At 40.8% G+C, this 23,974-nt stretch overlaps 2 protein-coding genes across 2 annotated transcripts; both read left to right on the top strand.

Annotated features, from left to right (window-relative positions):
- Window positions 1-581: 581 nt before the first annotated feature.
- zgc:174164 (uncharacterized protein LOC570656 homolog) lies at window positions 582-16,802 on the top strand. Its single transcript, XM_036536944.1, has 22 exons — window positions 582-714; window positions 1,778-1,881; window positions 2,007-2,083; window positions 2,248-2,326; window positions 3,952-4,028; window positions 4,917-5,109; window positions 5,245-5,307; window positions 5,418-5,489; window positions 6,198-6,367; window positions 7,006-7,096; window positions 8,079-8,209; window positions 8,326-8,497; window positions 8,613-8,702; window positions 9,198-9,393; window positions 9,561-9,666; window positions 12,868-13,048; window positions 13,871-13,957; window positions 14,053-14,158; window positions 14,391-14,523; window positions 14,976-15,069; window positions 15,543-15,586; window positions 16,276-16,802. The coding sequence occupies exons 1-22, from the start codon at window positions 648-650 to the stop codon at window positions 16,403-16,405; spliced, it is 2,463 nt and encodes an 820-aa protein (XP_036392837.1). The 5' UTR covers window positions 582-647; the 3' UTR covers window positions 16,406-16,802.
- A 636-nt stretch (window positions 16,803-17,438) lies between these two features.
- Window positions 17,439-20,820, top strand: LOC118791475 (L-seryl-tRNA(Sec) kinase-like). The gene is made up of 6 exons (XM_036548885.1): window positions 17,439-17,769; window positions 18,092-18,368; window positions 18,568-18,769; window positions 18,939-19,014; window positions 19,229-19,322; window positions 20,591-20,820. The coding sequence occupies exons 1-6, from the start codon at window positions 17,536-17,538 to the stop codon at window positions 20,818-20,820; spliced, it is 1,113 nt and encodes a 370-aa protein (XP_036404778.1). The 5' UTR covers window positions 17,439-17,535.
- The last annotated feature ends 3,154 nt before the right edge of the window (window positions 20,821-23,974 follow it).

Here is a 23,974-nt window from a genome sequence, read left to right as displayed (position 1 = left end):
TGTAAATCTGTCATTTTAGCATTTGATCACAGTAACACTTGCATAACACAACTGACTCCCTGCAGATGATCTACATCTGGTTAGTGAGAGAGTAAAGCGTCAATAAGTTAATAACAGCTAGACCCCCATTATCGGACCGACTACCGTAGGTCTTAAACAGATCTTGAAAACAGAACACAGTTGATGCCTACTGTTGTAACCAGGTACTGTTAATATAATGTGCTCATCTGACAGGCAGTTGTCGGTCTAACTACGAACAAATATGCGTATAATACTACGTTCAATATTTTGTTTGGTGAAAAAACGACATTATTTTGAATCACGAAAGACACACTAGGCTAGGCTATGCAGACTCCGCATCTAATGGTGTCGGCATACATAGGCTAATTACATTTTTGATACAGACACATAGTTGAGATTGTGTATTTTGGGGAATGTAGATTCTTGTTGAACCGGTTCCTGTTGTAAGTTTCCATTAAGACTTTGCTATGCTTCCATTTTTTGCCATTCTACCCGCCCCACCTGTTGAATTACCTGTGCACACTCCCTGGTGTAACTCAAACCCCTCCCCATCTGCCTTCCTACCATCACACACACAACACATAGGTGCACTTCAATGGATATATAGATAGCCTGGATTACCAATTATGCTACTACGATTTCTTTTAATATTCCATTGTTTTCTTTGTTTTTTAATAGGAGTCAAAAGCCGAGGTAAGACAAACGTAGCATATCAGATACTCGATATACATGTAGCTAGCAACAGGTGACCGATAATCAACTCAGCTTTCCGATAAAGTACTTGAGCTACGACGACATCACCTGTTGCTTTCGTTTCGTCTCTTCGTTTGTTAAAACTTAAGACACAGAAAACAGTTGTGTGATCAATGCGTGGAGTTAAGTTTGTTTGCATGATATTGGCCGTCTGGGACAATGGCAGAGGAGCTGCCGTCGTCATATAGAAAATCGTTCTATATGGAAGAGTTGTGCGTCCGTGGATCCCTTTCACGATTTTAAGGAGTTTAGTATTATTTTAGATTTACCCGTGTTCGCGCTTATGACATTTAAGCATTAATGTAATGTAATGTAATTTAATGTAATAAGCATACGAAATTATTACAGTCTGCAACTGAACGCTAAATAACATTATCAGTATTTATCAGTACTCAGTATTTATGCTGTCTAGAAATTGATTTTACGGCTCCGATATGCCTTCTAAATTCAATCTTAGTTTGCGTTTTTAAAACGAATGGTAGATTAAAGTTATCTTCGTTTTTGTGTGTTTTCAGTTATGAATCCATAAGATATTGATAAAGGGGGATTTGTTGGCAGTTGGTGTATGCTGTCATCTTTACAGGTGTATCGATGTTGGATGAGCTGACTTTGGAATGTTAGGTGTTGAGAGACCTGTATTGTGCCCGTAAGGTTGTGCTACTTACCCGGAAATGAACCTCACCATGTGACTCTAATAATGGATGTATTATGTCTGAAGAAGAAGGCCTTTCTTATTCTGAGTCATTATATGGAGATGGCATGGATATGCTGAAAATCAGGAACAAAGAGAGATGCCCATTATCTTCAGTTTTCAGTTACCAATCAGTTTGATACGATGCGCCCAATAAAGCCTATGCAAGCCAATATAACGTTAATTTGTTGTCATTTGGTGTCATTAGCATCAATATTTTTTTTTTATAATAAAATTAATATTAAGTTTCCTCTTGGGCATGCAGCCATATTTATGGAAGAATTCCATTAAACCAGTTCACTCTTTTTCCAGGTCATTCTCAGGCATTAAAACTCTCCAGCTACAAAGTAGTCATTCCACAGCTAGTCCATGAACGATGGAGAAGAGATGCCAACCACAGTGGAGCATCAAATGAAGTAAGTTCAGTTCTGTCTGATGAAGTTGAATCTAATTGATTTTGGTACTTTGCTATTTTCAGAGTAGTGGGTCTGGCTTGGTAATGGTAAGATACATTTTTAACTGTGATTATGGTCCATTCCAGGAGTTGAAATATGAGAGACTCACATATTCCCTAAGCATCGAGGACAAAGATCACTTTCTTCATCTGAGGAAAAACAGGTGGGCTTTCTCGCTGAATTATTTAAATCTCATTTTTTGTTTGAATTAGTGTCCTGTTTGTAATACAGACTATCTTTTACTTTTACACTTTATATATATGTGGTTTATGGATGGAATAATAGTGTCCGCTTATACATTTGTCCCTTTTTGTTTTTGCAAATCAGAGACTTTTTAGCAAAGACCTTTGTGCAGTATTCTCATGATGCCAATGGTAATCTGGTGACCTCATATCCTAAAGTGCCAGTAAGTACACAATATCCTTAGAGATATTGTTAATGTGATAATGCTACCCATGTTTACATACCTGCTTGTTGATACTTATGACAATGATAAATGTATTTATTTATGAAATGCATATCTTTATTAGGATGTACAGCTATTTTATATTTTATTTTATCATTTAATTACACATGTTTTAATCACTGAGGAAGGAGCTATTAAAAGGCTACAATACTGCTTTGATTATTAAGAAATTCATTCAGGAACAAAGATTAAGGACAAGATTAGCAAGTTTTCACTTCATGAGTTCGTTTTGGCAAAGCTGTTGTTTCATATTAGGGAAGTTGCAGCTTTATGGGTATTAATTGGAGTGCTTTTATAATCAGATAAGGCTTAAGGCTGTCTGTAAATAAATGGGTGATTTGACTTTGGATATTTTAATTTTTAAGGGTTTTTGTTTGTTGTGCTTATTTGCTAGTGAATTGGATGTTATTTTCTTTGTCTCCATCATAGTCAAACCTTATCATTTCACATAGACATGATCTTTCGACCTGTTATGTGGGTTTGTCGGTCTGTTGTATGTGCATGTGTTGTATTTCAATGTCCTGTGTGGGGTATACTGACTGAGGGGCATTCCCTTGTGGTAGACTAGAGTTATGTCTTTCCAATTTATATTCAAATAATATTTGAGGAAAATATTGAACCTATAATGATTTGTTTGTCAATGAAAAAGTAACCATTTGATTCCTCCAGTTTACGTTATGCCTATCCAAAGCTCAATTTGCTGCAGTTGTTACAGAATGAAAGACATGCAAGCCACCTATTCCGAATGTTAAAGCTGCATTGCCATTTTATGATGGCAACATTATTATGTTTCTTATTTTATCTATTATAATTTATTATTTTAGCTGTTGTTAATATGTTTTTACTGAAATATTTGTCACACACAGTATGTCAGATGGTGATACAGACCACATTTTTTTGACAGAGAATACTCTAGAAGGAAAATGAATATGAAAATGTTATGCATAAATGACATGGAAATTATACATTCTGAGTGAAGTGGAGGATCTGCCTTGGGAGAGATAAGCATAAAATGTTTATATGAGGCAGCTGGAATGTTAAATAATCTAATCAAAAGAGATTGTCTAAAATTGTAAGAAATGGTAGGTGTGTCGTTATACCTCTTTATACAATTTTTGAGTCCTTTAAAGAAGGTGAAGATAAACATCTTGGAATGTTGTAGTGAACAGTGTAGGTGTGAGCTTTCTCATTTGCATACTTGTATTATGGATTCCTCCTAAATCCAAACCATTCCTCAGGCTTCGACTCAGTTTTAATTCTGATTTAAATATTTCAACGGCTACAGAGAGAAACATACATGGCAGGTATTTATAAGCATTTTGCCTCACATCCTCAGTCAGAATAGGTTACAATTTTCCAGTACTGGACACACTCATTTTATGTCTACTTTGTAGCTGTTTTTGGGCATATCATTTAATCCTGTTGTGGTCTCACTGAACATAATTTTCAGGTTGAACATAACCACATAATGTGTGCAGTGATGTTGGCATGCTGTGTGTGTTTGACTGGTTTGCCAGAGGCCGGTGTATGTGTGGATTTTCTTAATGGTCACTCCTTCTTTCCAGGGGCATTGTCACTATCATGGACACGTGGAAGGGCGTGAAGACTCCCTGGTGGCTCTCAGCACCTGCTCAGGCCTCAGGTTAGTCCCCTACTCAGTTCGGTTCCTTTTTAACGGAGCCTAGTATTTTCCTGTGGGGAAAACAAATCCCAATTTCAACACTTGGCTGGATGTATGATGTTATAAGGGCCATGAGCTGTATCCTAGATGGCATTTTTACATTACATTACATTGCATTACATTTATTTAGCAAACACTCTTATGCAGAGCGACCACCAGCACAACAGAACATGTATCCAACTCAACAGAAAATGTATCCATTCAAGCTGATGTTTTTTTGCCCACTTCCTCCAAACACATCCCTTCAATGGCGCTGGAGTATTTGCTTGAGGGTGCCAAAATCTAGAATGAGGAACTTTGGAACACTTGCACACAATGGCATCTTTAAATCTAATGTATATCATCATATATTTCTCTGGACTAGCAATGATTGGTCAGATGAGTTAGCTGTTATTTGGTCAAACAGTAGCATAGTGTAGCTTAGTGGTTAAGGAGCAGGACTCGTAACCGAAAGGTTGCTAGGGCACTGCTGTTGTACACTTGGGCAAGGTACTTAACCCACAGTTGCCTCAGTAAATATCCAGCTGTATAAATGGATAACATTGTAAAAAACTGTAACCTATGTAAGTCGCTTTGGATAAAAGCGTCTGCCAAATGAATAAATGTAAATGTAAACATACAATGTGGGCACACCCTCTATTGCTATGGATGGCTGAAAAAGTACTTTGCTAGCAAGATATGCATTTAGCTCACTAGCTAACCAGTTAAATATGTAAAAAAATAGTTTAAAAACTTGATGACTTTTGCCTTGGACTTTAAAATCAGTTTTCAGCCCCAAGTACATGCTATACATGCAGACTTGGAAATTGGGCCAACCTTTATTCCATGTTTGTCACTGTTTTATTACAGGGGTGTCATTATTATTGGGAATCAGACTTATGGACTTGAACCAGCTGCACGGTCTACAATCAATGAGCACCTCTTGTTTCAACTTAAGGACAGCCAGTATGAGCCCTTTGTGTGTGGAGTGACCAATGAGATCTCTCGCTCCAATCATCATACCTCCCATGACCCCGCCCTTTCGATGACCAAGCTTTTCCGGGTACAAAGCAATGTTAACAGCTAAAATGAAAGAGAAAGGGAGCCATGCAGCAATGCAAAATTCACATGTTGCAAACTCCTCATTCAATGATTAATTTCTCCACCTGTTACTTGTCTCTCATTTTTGCATTAACAGAAGAAACGCAATTTACCGCAGACCAGATATGTCGAGTTGGTGCTGGTCGTGGACAAGCAGAGGGTGAGATTTTGTATTTGTATGTCTTTATGTTTGCGAACTGCATTCTTTTTTACTGACACACAGCATTACCTGTTTCTGAAGCTTACTGCAGTCACTGTCTGTGTTCGCAGTTTGATTACAAGAAGGGCAACGTCACAGCAGTGCGGGAGGAGATGGTGGACCTGGCCAATCTACTGAACGGGGTGAGACCGCCCTGCTACCCCATTTCAACACACAACCCAATTCAGAGTGCTGACCTCTTATGGATGATTGAATTAGCATTTTTTGTGTAGTTCTAGTGTAGCAGTACAGAGAAACATTGCTATGCTGTCTCACCACATTTTCACTTGAGAGGTGTGTTGATTGAAGAGGTAAAATGGGTCAGCAGAAAATTTTTATGTCATTGAATTTTAATCCGCTTTGATATACTGGCTTGCTTATTCTAAATTACTAATTATTATTGAAAATTACATTCATATTTACATTTACATTTATTCATTTGGCAGATGCTTTTATCCGAAGTGACTTCCAAGTGAGGCAGAGTATAACACAAGCAAAAGCCATACAAGGAGTCAACAATATTAGAGGTGCTGCATGACTAAGTTTCAATAGCTGGCCAGACAAGGTACAAGCTAGCTGGTGGAGACACAAGTGCATGAAACCATTAAATTTGAATTTTTTTAACGGAAAGTTTAGGACATAAGAAATTGCTTTAGGTGGTAGTGTATAGAAAAGGTGTACAGTTGTACAGAAAAAAAAATTAAATATGACTACCATCACCACTTTAACCATTACTTCTCCCTCTTTTGCGAAGAGTCGTTTTGAGCAGTGCTTTTTTGTCAGGACAGTTGGGGATGTGAGGTTTCAGTGTTCCTTATTCTTAATTCCTCAATCCTTTGTTCTGCCCTCAGTACTACAAACAGCTGAACATCCACGTCATCCTTGTGGGGCTGGAGATCTTTCAGACGGAGAACCCCTTCAACGTGGATGGCTCGGCAGGCGATGTGCTGGGGAACTTTGTCAAGTGGCGGAAGAAGGACCTGATTCCCCGTATCAGGCATGACGTGGGGCAGCTCATCGTGTGAGTGAAAAACGACGCGATGGACCCCCAAACATAGCGGCTCTGTCACATTATTTTTGGGGGAATGTACAGGCCTCTGAATTTTGTTCCTTGCATAACCAAATATTTTGGGACAGGAACAGTACTCTAACCTTAATGCACATAAAGATTTGATCTATATTTATCTTTATATATAATTATATATATAATATAATATATCTATATTTTTTATTTTATTTTTTTTTTATAAGCCACATAGATAATACATGCTGTTGTTAATGAAACAATACTTACATTTTTTTCAGATACCTACAGTGGTTTAGATTGGGCATGTCCAAGTCTAAGCCAGCCAGAAACATTCAATTTATGGCATTACAGCTTTAGGATGCAGCTGAAGGAATTTCTTCTGTGTGTTGGAAAGAAGATTCATGAGAATCAAGTGTAACAATATGTCTTACCATATCCACTTTACAGTATTATACTGGGTATACATTTACACAAGCGAAAGAATTATCGCCCTTTCAGTATTTTTCTTGGCCAAAAATTGAGAATGGTGGAAATAATATTTTCATATTTATAACAAAGCTGAGTGTTTACATGTAATACTGACTGGTGTGTATAGCTTGTGCTTTAGTAACATTTCTTGTGGTTTCTTCAAGGGGGCGGTCATCTGCTTATCCAGGAGGAATTCTGGGAATGGCTTTTGTGGGCACGGTGTGTTCTGTGGCTAGTGGCGGAGGAATCAACGTGGTAGGCATGTTTTTTATGACTCTCCCATCTTAAGGCGGTGCTTGTGTGTGCAGCTGTTCTTAGCAGACCATGTTTTTGTCAGCCAACTGATACTGTATATGTATTATTCAGGAAGGGCTCTTCTCCAGATGGCAGCAGTGCTATGCCTCACAAACAAGAGAAAGGACAATAATGATGAATAGCATAGGCAAGAGTTAAAAGCCTTGGGGAGTTCAGGTGACAAGACGTAGCCATCTTCACCTGTGTCATCCTTTTTTACATTCCTCAGATACTATTGTGTCTCATAACGTCTCCATGACGTCCAAAAAGCATTCCATCATGTCAGTCTCCTCCCCATAAACAAAATATCACTGCTGCCAATATATTTGAAAAATCGAATTGTTCATTGAAGGCTTGTGAAAGGATGCACACTGAAATCAAGTGATCCCCTGGTGACAGGTTTTATAATTAAACGCATGTATTGTCTTTCATTTTCAGCCCAATTACTACATCTTTCGTTTTATTGTATTGTGTGCAACAGGACAGCTGGATAATCAGATAATCGCCTAGTGCAGTCAATTCTTTCTGTGACGTTTGTGCTTGTTAACCTATGTATTCCACTGTCAGAGTTCTATTAATGGGTGCACTGCGGAGACAGTGTGCATGCTTGTCTTTATTCTAACCAACAGCCCTTGCTTTGTGGGTACAATTAATAATTACTAATAAATATCAAGCAACCTTCAATAGTAATGTATAATTTAATCCGTAACTACTAAAAAGCCTGAATGGACAAGGTAAGGAATTAACCATGGAGGCTGCATTCGTACACATAAGTAGGCACACCAGCTTGACAGGAATAGACTTTGACATTCCTGGAATGGAGAGGTCTTTGTCCCATTATCCTAATGAGTTCATTCACTCCAGTTAAGTTCACACTCTGGTTAAGTACATGCTGGGTTTGCTGCACAGAAATGTATCATCTATTGTGCACTCCCTTTCACAGTTTAATGGCGACACTCTACAGTACTTTTCCACTGTGGTTGCACATGAAATGGGCCACAACCTGGGCATGAACCATGATGACAACCGCTGTACGTGTGATGGAGGGAGTTGTATCATGTCTGCTTCTGCCAGGTGAGCCCAAAACAGATTCTTCCTCAGGAACTATATTCCCTTAGCATTCTTTGGGGAGCGTTGGGTGTTGTACATCCAAGTGTACATGTCATGAGGTATGTTTCGTACACCCTCAGCGGGTCGACACTCTTCAGCACCTGCAGCGGTGACGACTTCGAAACGCTGGTCCTCAGAGGAGGCGGTATCTGCCTGAAGAACCAGCCGTCCCCCTCGGACGTTGTCACTGTGGCGGAGTGTGGCAACGGCGTGCTGGAGGAGGGAGAGCAGTGTGACTGCGGCAAGCCAGAGGTACTGCGATGCGGCCTCCACCCGGGCCCTGCTCTGCATTCCAAAGCCACCCTCTGTCCTCCAGTAATGTCAAAGTGGAGGCACAAACGACCAATGTGCTTCTTGTGTGTTGCAGGAGTGCAAGGACAAGTGCTGTGACGCGGCCACCTGCAAGTTCACGCCAGGCTCTTCCTGTGCACAGGGGGCCTGCTGCAAGGACTGCAAGGTGCGTAGCAGAGTGGCGCTTCAACCTCAACGCCCTCTGACGTCGAGGGAAACGAACTGGGGCCACGTCAAAAGGCAGCTCCTTTGTTTACATCACATTGCTTTCAATTAGCGGACGCTCTTGTCCAGAGCAACGTCCAGTTGAATGAGCGTATGTTTCCATGAGGAAATGAAACTTGAAGTGATTACGTGGTTCTAGCTACCACACATGGGATAGGATAGAACAAGACTTAATTATGCTTTGGTAGCTTACTATCTGTGGACTGTGGACTTAATATTTGTGCTAGGAATCTCCGTGGACTTGCTTTGGCAGTACCCTTGCTGCTTGTAAAGTTGTTAAAGAAGGGCCCAGGCTTCGACACCACAGTGCTGCTTGGTCACTACTCAGCGGACACAACCCCGGTCTCACTGGCAGCACACCCGCTCACTGAATCTCTCACTGTGGCAGGACCTCAGCATTTCCACATTGAACTGAGGCTGTGTTTCTGTGTTCCAGATCAAGGTCGCAGGAACGCCGTGCAGGGGGTCTGTCAACGTCTGCGACCTGCCGGAATACTGCAACGGGCAGTCCGGCTTCTGCCCTGGCGACTTCTACATCATGGACGGGAAACCATGTGCCAGCAACACTGCTTACTGCTACGAGGGCCGCTGCCAGACGTACGACTTCCAGTGCCAGCAGCTTTTCGGGAGAGGTTTGTCCCCCAAGGAGAACACCGGAACCACCATTTCTTTTTTTAATCTTTATTTTAGCCTTTATTTTTTAGAGATATAAATGTACAATGATTCATGCATGTGGACTTGATCTCACTCCTTCACCTCCTAAGGATCTGTATGGCTTTTGTTCTGCATTTCCTCACAGGTGCGAAGAAAGCAGATGATATTTGCTTCAGGGATATCAATTCAAGAGGGGACAGGTTTGGGAACTGTGGAGTCCAAGGGTCGAACTATGTCAAATGCACACTGGCGTAAGTACTCTTAGTGTTGGTCTCTCACTAGAAATTCACTGGATATGCTTTTAAGGTGATTCAATTAATTGAATACTTATCAAACTCAAGTCCAAGTTTATTTCCATTTGTAGTGTAAAAATACATACATAGGAATTATTTCTGGGAGAGCACTCACCCACATACAATTCAAAGAGAAAACAGTCACGAGAAAAAGAGAAAAAAGTTACATTAAAGTGCAGGGTGCTAAGTATTTTCTTGATTCATGGTATTGAACAGGAGCCAGTCAAACTTGGCTTGGTTTGAAACAAGATTATTCAAAGGTGGAGGCTGTTATTGAACGTGCTGGTAGAGGAGTTAATACTGCAATACCCCTGGTCTGATGGTAGCATGGAGAACAGTGCACTGGGATGGCTGGGATCTCCAATGATCCTGTGGGCCTTTGTGCTGGATCTGTCCCCATGGGGAGTGAGTTAAGTGCCAAAAATGCTCCCTATCCTGTTCAGTCTTTCACAGTCCTGCACAGTTGTGCTACCATACCACACAGTAATGGATCCAGTGAGTACAGTGTCTATTGGGCAGTGGTGGGCCAGAGCCCATACCTCCTTAGCATTCTCAGAAAGTAGAGGCATTTGATGTAGGTGCTTTGATGTTAATAGCAGTGTGGTCTGCCCCATGCCTCCTTAAGTCCGGTATGATCTCCTTTGTTTTCTTAGCATTCAGCTTAAGGTTGTTTTCCTCTCACCACATTGTTGACCTTAATGCCTGTAGATTGTCTCATGTTGGTGAAGGTGAGCCCTAGGATGGTGGTATCATCATCATCGGTGTGGTTGCTATCTTGGTTGCTGTCACGCTTGGCAACACAGTCATGAACAGGTGAGCATTCATAGGTAAACAGTGAATACAGTAGTGGGCCTAACACACAATGCTGGGGTATACCTGTTTTCAGTGTCAGTGGCAAAGATGTGTTGTTTTATATTCTAAATCAGGAAAACAAAAAGTTGACATTACCTCCATGTCGGAACACCAGGAAGTCTTCGCTAAAAGGCAGACACCCCCTCCCTTTGTTATCCCTGTGATATTTGTCAGTCTCTCCATCCTATATACCCTGAATCCAACAGGTTTTAGAGCAGTGTTGCATTTGTAGCGAAGCTGAAATTAGTGGCTTGTGTGAGTCCTGCGTAAAGCCTGTACGGGAGCAGGTAGCAGAGCGGTTTCAGTGGTGACATCACTCCCTGAGACTTTATTAGCTAACATTGTTGCAGATAGAGCTAGGGGTAAATTAGCTTTAACTCAACTGGTAACAGTGTCTGAATTTAGCTGTACGATGAGAACAGGCATTCAGATCTCATTCCTGGAGGAGCCAGCCTCTTAATGATCATTACACATTGACATCCAGCCAGGTCTCAGTCAAGCAGTGAGTACAACAATCCATCATATCATGCTGTGTACTTATGCAGCTGAAAAGCTCATCCAGTTTACCATCCAGGGACTGTATGTTTGCAAGATGGACGCTAGGGAGAGGTGACAGTGACAGGTGGTGGCATTTCACTGTATATGGATATTGCACTGCATGTGCATATGTTTGTGAGAGCACTCTCACAAAAATTATTACTATGTACGTATTTTATATATACAAATGGGAAAAAAAACTTGAACTTGAATTTTAACTTGAGAGCAAGCCACGGTAAGGCAAGTGCTGACAGTTTAAGAACACTTCTTCATATACTCAAAATAGGTACTGTCTCTGTGTCAGCATGTAACCACATGTCGCAGTGCGCGTTAGTGTACGACCCATAGTAATGATTACAATAGATTGCATTTACGTGGGGCTCTCTTCAGTCTCCTCACTTTCAGTAAAGGGGGATTAATTCACCTCAGCCATCACCAATGTGTAACACCCACCTGGCCTAGTAGCCATTTTGTGCTAGATCACTCACCAGGTATTAGATGATGTTGAAAGGAAGGGCATATAGCCAGTTATACCTGGGTGTAATTATACAGCCACATTGGCTGTATCAAAGCACACCTGCAACAGTACAGAGGTAATGCAACTACTGTGATTTTTTTATCTTTACATATGCCTCTAGCACTTTCTTTACTTTTGTACCATTTTACAAATGTTTGGACCTATTCATGCATCGGATGTTACTGGCAGAGTTCCAGTACAAACAGTACTCACACAAAGCTACAGCAACAATGCTCTTCCAAGGCTGTGACCAGGTTTGTTTAAGTGGTGGAACAGTTTACACATGCAGCATTGCTTTCAAAGCAGTTCTGGAAAATTGATCCTACTGAGATTCTAAGAACAAGCATGTCACAGGAAACCTTGCACCCATCTGATCTCCAAACATCGTCAGCAAACGGCCACCTCATAGAAACATAAATTTGAAACAAACAGCAAATGCTTGTGGACATTCACTCAGCTGAAAGCACCTCAGAGCAGGGGCAACTGTTTCCCTCACTGCCTGGTAGGCTAACAGCGGTATTGAAATGGATACATGCCATTACTGGCAGACAATGGAGGGAGGGGTGAGACATGGGAGAATTAGGGGAGACTGTGGGCCAGGTGAGCAGCAGTGGACCAGCTGAGCAGCCGAGGGGTCTGGACTAGTTGCAGGAGTATGATTATACTTAAGGGAGGCAATCAGAGAGGGAGTTGCCATAGTCCTGGCGGGAGAGGACCAGGGCCTTGGACCAGGAGCTGGGTTGAGTAGGTGGTGAGAAAGGGACAGATTCCAGATGTTGGTTAGGAGAAATCTGCAGGCCCTACAGACCACTATTATATGGTCTACAAGTCAATTTGCTGCAGAATGTCATGCCAAGGCTCATGGCAGTCTGCAAGGCTAACACTGTAATGTTTACCTGGGTGATGGTGAGGCCCTGGAAGGGAGAGGACTTAAATGGGATGTGGTGAAGCTCAGTCTTAACCAGGCTGAGCCTCAGGTGATGATTAGACAGCCATGATGAGAAGTCAACCGGGGAAGCCGAGATTTGTGGCAAGACCTGATGTCAGGTGGGGGAGAAGACAGAAGCAGCTTAGCGCCTTTGGCATAACAGTGCTATAGGAAACCATATGAACAAATAATGGATACAAATGATGTCATGTACAGTGAGAACAAAAGGGGGTCAAGCACAGAGCCTGGGGGACTCTTGTTGGAGCACTACAAGGTGTTAAGTGATTGTAAGTAATCTGTCTACATTGTTGTCCTGTCACCGCAGTAACTCCTTGTGCGGAAAGGTTCAGTGCACTGACGTGGATGCCAACTATCCACCGAAAGGCGCCGTAATCACCGTCCAGGACATCGGAGGGGTACGGTGTGTGAATGCAGACTTTGACTTGGGCACAGACGTCCTGGACCCTGCCTATGTCAACACAGGGAGTGGCTGCGCTACGGGGAAGGTAAGGCTGGGGGGCTGGGTTTTGTCAGGTGACTTAATAAGGGGGAAACCTGCTCCCACAGGCCTTTAAGCTCCTCTTTCCTAGCATGGTCCTAGTGTGACTGTCAGGGGAAGGAAAAGTGCTTGTAACCCATAGGCTGCCAGTTCATGTCCCAGGGAGGCACTGCTGTTGTACCTGTTGACAAGCTACTTAACCTGAACATGCCTCAATAAATACCCAGCTGTGTAAGTGGAAAACTTATCAAATTGTATTATATTATTGGCATTTAGCAGACGCACTTATCCAGAGCGACTTACATCGGTTACAGCTTTTTACAATGTTGTCCATTCATACAGCTGGATATTTACTGAGGCAATTGTGGGTTAAGTACCTTGCCCAAGTGTACAACAGCAGTGCCCTAGCAACCTTTTGGTCACGAGTCCTGCTCCTTAACCACTATGCTACACTGCCGCCCGGTATTGTAGACTTGTAAATTGTAGATTATGTAAGTCACTGTGGATGAAAGTGTCTGCTAATCAGGGGTTTTCAAATGTGCTCACAACAAGGCCTACTCTCCGTCTCATTTCCCTCTTCTGGTTTGAGAAACGCATCTGTAAACAAATGCTTTTCCATAGCAGTGTCTTAATTCCAGCACATTCAGTTTGTATATTTGATTTTTTTACCCATGAAATGACCGATCAGTAATGCTTTGTTTTACAGCCTGTTACTCCATTATTTTATACCACTATGAGGTCAAACATATATAATTTATGTCAAATAAATGTTACATAAAGCGGTGTGAGGCAAACTGTCTGATAACATTTTCATTGCCTTTTTTTCCAGACTTGCGTTGACTTCCAGTGCATCAATGCCTCCGCGCTGGAACAGAACTTGAACTGTAACGCGCAGGAGACCTGTAACGGCAACGGGGTGAGATTTATTGGATGGGGCAGATCATGCAGTTGCGTCAGGCTAAGTGTTTAGAGGGGAGCACTTAAAGTCCTCTGCCATGCGTGTTTTCACAGGTGTGCAATGACCAGGGCCACTGTCACTGTGACAATGGTTGGGGCCCGCCCAACTGTGACAGGGCGGGAAGAGGCGGCAGTGTGGACAGCGGCCCCGCCCAGATAGGTACCGCTGTCCGTCTTGTCCCTATCCTCTATAAATGTCTCCCCTGTTTTGTTTGGAAAAATGGCTTTTTCTTTAATGTCTGCCAATGGAAGATACAAGTCCACTCTCTGTATGGCCATGATGAACGGTTTGTCCACTGTGAACGGTTTGTCGTTCAGGTTTAACACATTGCTACTATGCCACCCAGTTCCCACTCTCCCTGACCTGCACTGACATGGATTTCCCCCCTCAGACCACTCCCTCAGGGATGGCCTGCTGATCTTCTTCCTCTTGGTTGTGCCCATCCTCATCCTTGTCGCTGTTGTCCTGCTCTACATGTTCAGGCGAGACTGGGTGAATAACTTCTTGAAGACCTGTCGCTCCAGGTACGCTAATTCCTCCTCATCCTTTGGGGAGAGACTGGCCCAGTGCTGTGGCCGTCCCCATAGAGAGGAAAGACTGTAGAATGCAAAGCACCATAGAACCTATAGCATGTAAAACATAGTGATATGGATGTAATGTGTACCTCACCTTGGATATTGTGGTTTTACAAAAATAGTTTGTGCAATACTTTGGGGTGGCAGCGTAGCATAGTGGTAAGGAGCAGGGCTTGTAACCGAAAGGTTGCTGTTTTGATTCCTCACTGGGGCACTGCTGCTGTACCCTTGGGGAAGGTACTTAACCCACAGTTGACTCAGTAAATGTCCAACGGTATAAAAATTGTAACCTATGTAAGTCAGTCTGGATAAGACTGCCTGCTAAATAACAATAATGTAATGTAATGAAATGCAAACATGCATGTGCACAGTCATCTCTAAATGTAATGCTACAACTGCAGGTCGCGCAACGCAACCAGCACTCAAGCAAATGGTGCCACCCAGAGAAGTGCTGTACCACAGTCCCAAGCTCAGAACCGTTCCAGGACGCCTCAGGTAACCTGTTCACAAATCAGGGCTACTCATCCTGGGTCCTAGTCACGTTCATTTCAGACGATTTCTCATCTCTTTTTAACCCATCACCGCTGTTATAAGCAGCACACATTTGCAGTGTATTGCTAAAGGAAATTATGCATTGAGCTGGTTGAATGAAGTGATCTGAAGTGCTAGCTGAGTGAGGTGAGCACAACCCTCCAGCACAAGGGATAGGCAGGCTGCTATTTACAAGAGCAGGTCTGTACTGAAATAAAATGAAAAAGATGATATTGGCAATTTCATAATTCCAAACCTTTTATGTTTTAAATTGTTAGCATAATTCCACAATGGTAAGCGTGCCCTATAAAGTCTAAACGTCTGAGGACCTCTGAATGAATTACTGTTGAGGATTATATGTAGCTTTCTGTTGTTGTATCAAAAGCATGATGCTCTCTCAGATTGTGTTAACTGTTAATGTTTTGAATTGTTTCCAGCCTCCTCCTTCATACCCAGGGGTCACCTCCGGGCTTCCCCCAAGGTACGTATTCCAGTCTCCTAACACAGAGACGGCTTCGCATAGAGCATGCTTTGAAGGTGGTGGCAAACCACAGACTGACTGTTTGCACACTGTAAGGCCTGTGTTAATGTCATAGCTGATGAATCTGATGGAAAAACAGGAAACCAATCAGCATTTGTGGAGGGCACTATCAACACATTAGGAGTATCACCAGATTTTCTGTACTTTCTCACCTGCCTGAACTGCCAACATTTTAATCTAGAATATAAAAGGATTCTATAACTTTCCTCATAAAAGACAGGGGTGTAACCATTTTCTATTTGACTAATGTACAGGAGATTTGTATCTTTGAAGTGTTTCAGTCAGCAGGTCATTTAAAAATGAGATATATATACACTGTATGTAAATACACATATCGACAATCTGTACTGAATGTTTGAAATATTACATAGAATGTTTGGAATGTGCAGTAAATGATATAGGAATATCACTGAGACTACAGACTTGAGTTAAACAAGTTCACTGTCAATTTTTTCTTGCTGTCCGGTGTTTATCTCCTGCCAGATCTGTACATGGTGTTCTGTACTGTCGCAAGAAAACCAACACTTTCAGTTATTCTAATTCTTTAATACAGCATTTGACATTTCATGGAGCATGATATGCTTTTTGGTTGTACTAATGATTTTCTTGCTTTGTAATTTTTCTATCAGCTATGAAGAAATAAACTATGGCAACATGCAAGATGACATACCCGAAACCTATAAGCCTGCACCCCAGCAAGGACCAGGTGTTCCCAAACCCATTCCTGCCAAGCAAGCCCTGTCTGTCCCCACTCCTTAACACTGACCTTGTGCACCAATGAGACAGCCTCGTTTCATTGACATCCAGACTCCAACACAGGCCTTTTTATTTAAACTTTTCTCACTCACTGTACATGAAGAGCAGCAACTTTGCACACTTGTTCTGATCTTGTATGGAATGTAAAGGTGTATTTTTTCAGGAATCTCTTTTTTTGTGTTGTTCATTGGAAAGTTAAAGGACACCACTCAGTTCAACAATATTTTTTTATATCTCATTGTGAATTATTTGGTTTGGAAATGATTAATTGGTAATGGAACTGAACTGGATAAAAATGATAAGACACATCTGTTTTTTTCTTCAAATATAAAAAGTTTAACAGTATGTTGAAGGAAAAATCACATGGATATATGCTACATTTATGACAGCTGGGGATGGAAAGGGGATCATTGCCATTTTCTGTTATTGTTTGATTTTTGCAAATTGATAAATTTCATTTCCATTTTATGCTATTTTTTCAAAATACAAAACAAAATATTTTATCAATGTTTGAAAAAAGCTGTGTTAAACCATTTGTAACTGTATATAAGATTTATTAATAAATACTGATTATGAGGAAAACATACCATCAAAAGGTTTAAATTGGTTTGATTCATTGAACCTGCAATACTTATCATCGGTGTTTAGCGGATTAATGGATTCTGCGAAAAGGACCTGTTTAAACTGCATGGCCTGTTCAAGAAGAGAGGATTGAGTACTTGTAAGGCTTATTTCCAATTTAAACACATATTTACTACATTTCTAATTCAACACATAGATGTGTACATTTGAGTGTCTGTGAAAAGTAATATACTACAACAGATGTGGTTTCAACTCTGCAGGGTATTTTTATAGTATGCACTTGGGTTTTTGTCAGATCTGCTGCATCCGTTGACTTTGAACAAAATAATGCGCTGTGACTTTAAAACAGCTCCTCCTTCGGTTGGTCATGTTCTTGCCCAATCATATTTGCCCGTTGTTTCCGTTGTCATCAGGACCCGGAAGTAGGGAGTCTATGGAATACTCTTGGAGCAAAGTTTTGCTATGGCACCATTGGGTGATCATCACATAACAGATTCCAGTTTGGTACACATTGTAATTAATGGTGACGAAAAGTTGTAACCAGTGCTAAAATGTGCAGTGAGTTGTTGGATGCAGTCTCTGAGGCTATTCCTGCAGAGCGTGTAAGGATATGTTTGTGTGTTCTGTGCGGTCTTCCAGCTGCAGGGAAGTCGACGTTAGCGCAAGCTCTCCCCGGCCACTTTCAAAACAGGGGCTGGAGGAGTTTTATTTTGTCTTACGACGAAATCATTCCCGAGGAGGCTTACGAGTTGAGGAAAGAGGAGAATGACGCAATCGCGGACACGGTAATAGCTAAATCAAAAAATGTCTTTAAACAAATATTACTCAAAGCTACAGTAGACGAGGCGTTATTTTACTCATTGGGAATTAAACCTATCTGTTTAATTATTAACTTGCTGCCCACTAATCATCTTGCCTTTGAGTAATTGACTGACGCTTCAGATGCTTCTGTTTTTTTGTGCTAGAAGTCGCTCTGGATAAGAGGTCTGCTAAATGAATGTAATCTAATGTAATGATGCAATTCTCAATGAGTGCTTTGTTATCACAGCTAGTGTTTATATTACAGAACCGACTTGGTTTATGTTTACCGCGCTCCCCTTTCTTCAGCAGTCCAGCTGGAAGTTATACAGACAAGAAGTGCTGCAGTGTCTGGACGAGTTTCTGCGGAGTGGCCATATACCAGTGCGTGCGACCGGCTCCAGCGGAGGAAAATGGGATACCTGGGCGCGTTTTGCACGCATTGTGCAGGACCAACGGGTGTCTGTGACAGCGACTTCGCGCCCTCATTTATTACACGGTCACACCAGGCCGTTCATCGTTCTCCTTGACGACAACTTTTACTATCGGAGCATGAGATACGAAGTGTACCAGCTGGCCAGAAAGTGTATGTGTACTCAGTCCGTTACAGTATAGCAATACTGTAATCCATTTCTAAAAACTCACTGAAAGGTTCTTGAAGACGTAGGCTAATTTACTGATTGTCAAAGAATGAAAAAGAAATGGCAGTCTGGAAGATGATTGTTTTTCCAAAGGAACACCTGACAGGTTTTTAATTGTTTCATCCTGGTCGTTCTTCGTCGCAGTCTCCGTGGGATTCTGCCAGCTCTACCTGCAGTGCCCTGTGAACTCCTGCGTTACCAGAAACCAGGGGAGGAGTTGCCCACTGCCCGATGACGTCATCGCGGAAATGGCGACGCGGATCCAACCTCCGAACCCTGACAAAAACCCATGGGAGCAAAACAGTCTCACGCTGGCCAGCACAGATGAATTTTCACAGGAGAATATGTAGGTCCCTTTCAGACAAAGATAAGCTAATTGCCTCCAGCCCTAAATGTATTCACTCGAACAAACTGCCGCATATTTTTTATCTCTGGTACATTTATTTGACTTGCGTATACAGTTATCATATAACCAGTGTTAATTCTGTGTACTGACTCTCTGTTTAAACCCTCAGAGAGATGGTGATGACATTATTTGCTGCTGCACTGGACAACCCATTGAGCCCAGTCCAGGACAACACAGAACAAAAGGCATGAAATATTTTAGCTTAGATTTGCTATGCAAAAAATGATGAATGCAGTCCGTACTTGTCATAAAGTACAGTCTAGTAGTACTTTACAGGCAGTTGTGCCTTGTTAAATTTCAAGTCCAAAGTGAAACTTTGTTTCAGATTGAGTCATACACGTCATATTGTGCTTGTGGTAAGATGTACATGAAAACGTGCTGCTGTCCTCCATGCTGAAGGAAGCTGACCGCCAGCGCTGTGCCTCCAGCATCGTCCACCAGGCTGACCAGGCCTGTCGCCGCCTTGTGTCCCAGGCTATGCAGAAGGCCAGAGGTCAGTCATGCTCTGGGTCAGTGGGCCATTTCCTGTCAGCCAGTTGTCTTGTGTATGCTGATGTAAATGGGAATGAGGTCAAGGGTCACACGGTCTTCCTCATGGTCACGGTCTAAGACATTTTGACACCTTGCCATTCCTAGCTCTGTTCCTGGGGACATGCTTTGTGTGCTGCCTTCGATTCCAACTAGTGATGGGGAGGATAGGCCAAAATATCTGAGTTCACTTCTGGGGTTTCAAAGCAGAAGGGTTATGAAGCAATGTGCAGAACTTCGACAAGCAAAATAGATAGTCAGTCCTTGTGCTTGGCTCTGCCTCACACAGCTACTGCATCATGTGCCTTGAGTGTGTAACAGATTGCAAGAGAACAGAGAGGAAAAGTGGGGGAAACATATAACCTCAAAATACGCAAGGCTTTAGTTGCGTGTTTGTCTGTGATGACTCCCATTTGCCACAAGATGTCATTGTGGAGTTTGTCAAATGTAGTCGATTATTAAATGGGTTATTGCTTTGGAAAGACTGCAATTGCTAGCTCCAGATTCACTTAACACTGTTCCATTCGGTTAATATTGATTGAAATGAGTGCTGGTGTGGGTTTGACATCACCTGACAATTACATGTAGTTAATGTGCTCCTGGAAGTATAAATATGTTCAATACAGTTGTGTAAATATATCGCTAAAACAGTAGATTAGACAACTAAGTAATCTTAAAGATTTTGAATAATATTTGAATAATATCTTTCCCTGATTTGTTTAAAGCTCCATAACCCGAGATAAATTGTTACTCAGTACTATTTGGAAACAACCAAACATTTCTTTCACAGATAACGTATCTGGGAAGCGATGTCAGACCCACAACAGTATTCCAACAATCTGTCATTCAAACCTAATTAAGGAGTTGGAGTGAAAAGCAGCAAAATTGGTGTTGTTCAGGGCTGGAGAAGCACCCTCTGAGATTTGATTTTAATAGTTCAAAAGGATGCATTTTCATAATGGTGGAAGAAGGTATTGCGTAAAGGTCATCTTTTTTAACTAATACCCATTCATCAATCTGTCGTCTTCCTGATTTTATAACTAGATGCAAATTGTTTATTACTCAGTGCTTTATAATATTTTTGGGGGCAATTTTCATTTTGATCTATAAAGTACGTTGATAATCATCCTTTTTCACTGTCCTTGTCCTTCAAAATAAAATGTAAAGAGTTTTCACAGGACTCTAATAATGTCCGTCTAAATGCTAAATCACACATTATCTTGTAATTCACAGAGTATAAAGTGGCTCCAGGCAGCATGAGGATTCTAGCTGCAGATCTGAATCAGCTGAAGGCCAGGGTCCTGGACGACCTTCGAAAAGATGCACTCCAAGGCTGTTCCTTCAGCCCTGGAGAGACTGTGAACATTGATCAGGTGGTGAGCACAGCAGTTGCAGACTTTGACCGGGAGAAGGAGGAATTAATAAGGAAGCACAGCAGAGAAGATGAAGCGAAACTGCTATGACATCACAAGTCGTTCATTGCTTGAAGAATTTCTACGATTGCTTTATCTTCTTTATACATTAAATGCATTTCAAATTACATGAGGTGCTTTTAAGTAATCTTGTAATGGTTATTTTGTCAATCACTGTTTTATTGGGAAATCTTAAATGTGCACTCTAGAAAAATCAACTCGAGTCATTTACCTAATGAGTGTGCTTGTTTCGTGTAAAATAAAACCCACTGAATAGATCCATTAGAAAGTTGTTTACTTAGGATGTACAAAAAGCAGAGCTTTGAAATTTTTTAAATGACATTAGTTCAGGTTACTCTAGCACAAGTTGTATTTTTACAGGTACAATATATCGAGCACAGCACGATTTTGCAGTGTTGTCGTTCCCAGAACAATATAGCAAAAGCTACCCGTTTTCCCCTTATCAACTTTGTTGCAGAGGGAACAGCAGCTACAATTCCAAAATCACGTTATGCATACACATATGATAGTCTATATATTAAAACACTACCCAATGATTATTTATGACGTTTACAGTCACAAAAGTGACACTTCACTTCCAGGCAAAATAAAATAAAAGGCTTTTGATGAAAATACACATCTCACATTACAAATAAAGGAATCTATATGCTCTCTTGAATGTAATGCACGTTTTCATGTTGTGTCCACATGTTAAAGAGTTAACATCCACTACGATATTCTACTTCAAAACTGAATCAGCGCCTGCTGGTTAGACATTCTGAAATCAGAACAATTAAGAAAACCTGAAAAGTTGTTGATCGCAACTTTTCTTCTGTTTTTTTTTTGTTTTTTTTTTAACCAAACAATAAAAAAGTCAACTATATACACAATATTCACTTTAACAAGGCAAAATAATCTTTAGTAATGGTAATAAATTAAAGCACAACAGTTGCTGTCACCAAATTTGTATTTAAATAATAAAGGCCCTTTTTTGAAGGTGTGTTTTGTAACATTCAAATGGATGGGACAACTAAGAAAGCCAGATGCCCCTGGAGTTAAATAAATATACACATTTCCAAATCTTTCTACCACTGCATCCTTCATAGATGAGACATTACATGGGTTCTCCTGTGCATGTTACAGCGTTCAAAATATCAACTAATATGTGATCAGTCCTCTCAAAACTATTTTAATAACATTTTGATATTTTTGATGTGCAAGTTTTTTTTGTCAATTTACAAAACGCCATAAGGACTCTTCTGAATGTCTATACGCATTTCTGTACAAACAATACTGACCATGAAGCAATACTCCACCAAAAAATTCTGAATTCATCAAACAATTTGTCTGAATATAATTAATATTGTGGGGACTCATATTATTAGATGTTCACCTCCTCCTTATGTCTATCATCTAGACATTATTTTCCTGTTATGTTTTGTGTGCCTTACTCAGACTGGTTCCAGGATAATGTCCTCAGATACATCTGGTAACACAATACTAATGAAGTCACTTTCCTATTTACTTTTCTTTGTTCCTTTGCAAATCAGTGTGTGTTGAATGTCCTACAGCATCAGCGTATTTTTATTTAACTTTGGATGGGAGCATTTCAACAGGTCAAGAACTTATAACCTCAAGCAATGACACTTAAGTAAGCAATGAAACCACGCCCCTATCCACCTGTGTTGCTCCGGTGGGAGAGGACGTTTGGAATCGTTGGAACCTGTAGGGTGCATTTCTGCATGCTTTCGCAACCTGACAAGAGATAACTTTTCCCACATATTAAAAATGATAATACGGTCACAGACAGACAGATGATGCATGGATATCTTCCTAAAGGGAATATTCTGTCTGATTTGAATGATTGGGATTAAGTAGTACCTCAAAAGATCACATTGTGGACATATTCCTGGAACCAGCTTGATCCCCACAGACAACCAGTCCTTTGTTATCATAATGGAGAACCTCAAGATCTTGGATAACTTCGCTGCAGTCAAAGAGTCTAAAACAAAATCCCACCATAACTGACACTCAAAGTAAAAAATGCAAAAAGGATTTTATGGCGGAGTATCGTTTTCACCATACTTCTGCAAAGTTGTACCTATTTGGGATGAAAAAATGCTGTGATAGCCACTTCTCTTCATACCAATAGGTAAATATGCTACAACAATATTTAAGGACTATTTGCGCCAACTTTATAGTTTCAGTGACTGGCAAACTTACTTTTAATTTGCTTAAAAATTTTAATTGTCATTAAGCTGCTTGCTTCAGAAAGTAAAATTAATATACACTCTTGTTTAGACTTTTAGGAAAGAGGAACAAATATCCATGAGCTTATAGCTTCACTGTAAAAATAATAATAATAATATCAAATAACTGAATAAAATACTGAAAGGGGTTTTTCTTCTTTAAACATTTGAGCTTGTTGTGGTTATCCAGTAACCAGTAGCTGAACAGAGTTCTTGGGGCTATTAATTATACAAATAAAAACTGACATTAACTTCAATTCGCAATTCAAATTACTGAAGATTTAAGGATATGTTAACTCTATCAGTAAATTTCAAATTTAACCCAAGAAATTAAAGAAGAAACTACCCACAAACTACACAATTTGGTGACTCTTGTACGAATTAAGCCTAAAAACCCTTGGTGAAGGCTGTCATTAAAAACAATGTTAACATCCTTCCTTTACTGTACTGTACCATGTACCAGGCACATAACACCACTCCTATCTAAACAATAAGGAAATCCATTCCTTATTTCCCCCCCCCCCAAGAACAAACATTGTTAACATTACAAAGAAAGAACAACTGGTACAGACCAGAATTAGACATACATATAGCAAACACACTTGATAATGTGCAACTCATTATAAATACTCAAAACGGGTACACAATTGTTAAACTGCTGATTGTAAAGAACACACTGTGATTCCGTACAGGCGCTACAATGCTATTAAAATATGCTATTTAAAAAAATACTTTAAAAAGGTTAAGAATACTTTGGCCTTGAAATAATAAGCAAGTAATTCAAGTTCTTAAAGGCTTAGTTTTGTGTTATGTTCCTTGGCTAGTTTGAAACAGTTGAATTATTTGGCTCACAACATATGTTTAGTGATCCTTGTCAGTATGGGACAAAAGCGATGGAGTAATCTTTGAACTGTCCAGATGCGATGAACATCTTGTCATGGTGTGTAACGTCAGAC

This window comes from Megalops cyprinoides, chromosome 1, assembly GCF_013368585.1.
Source record: "Megalops cyprinoides isolate fMegCyp1 chromosome 1, fMegCyp1.pri, whole genome shotgun sequence".
Lineage (NCBI taxonomy): Eukaryota > Metazoa > Chordata > Actinopteri > Elopiformes > Megalopidae > Megalops > Megalops cyprinoides.
Note: the sequence above shows the minus strand (reverse complement) of the source record. Positions and strands in the feature narration are given on the sequence as shown.

Excerpts from the sequence above, each read along its gene's own strand:
- zgc:174164 (XM_036536944.1), top strand. The coding sequence starts at position 648 with ATGCTACTACGATTTCTTTTAATATTCCATTGTTTTCTTTGTTTTTTA. Across the intron at positions 6,368-7,005 it reads GACGTGGGGCAGCTCATCGT|GGGGCGGTCATCTGCTTATC; the intron begins GTGAGTGAAAAA and ends GGTTTCTTCAAG. Across the intron at positions 8,703-9,197 it reads CCTGCTGCAAGGACTGCAAG|ATCAAGGTCGCAGGAACGCC; the intron begins GTGCGTAGCAGA and ends TCTGTGTTCCAG.
- LOC118791475 (XM_036548885.1), top strand. The coding sequence starts at position 17,536 with ATGTGCAGTGAGTTGTTGGATGCAGTCTCTGAGGCTATTCCTGCAGAG. Across the intron at positions 18,369-18,567 it reads GTACCAGCTGGCCAGAAAGT|TCTCCGTGGGATTCTGCCAG; the intron begins GTATGTGTACTC and ends TCTTCGTCGCAG. Across the intron at positions 19,015-19,228 it reads AGGACAACACAGAACAAAAG|GAAGCTGACCGCCAGCGCTG; the intron begins GCATGAAATATT and ends TCCATGCTGAAG.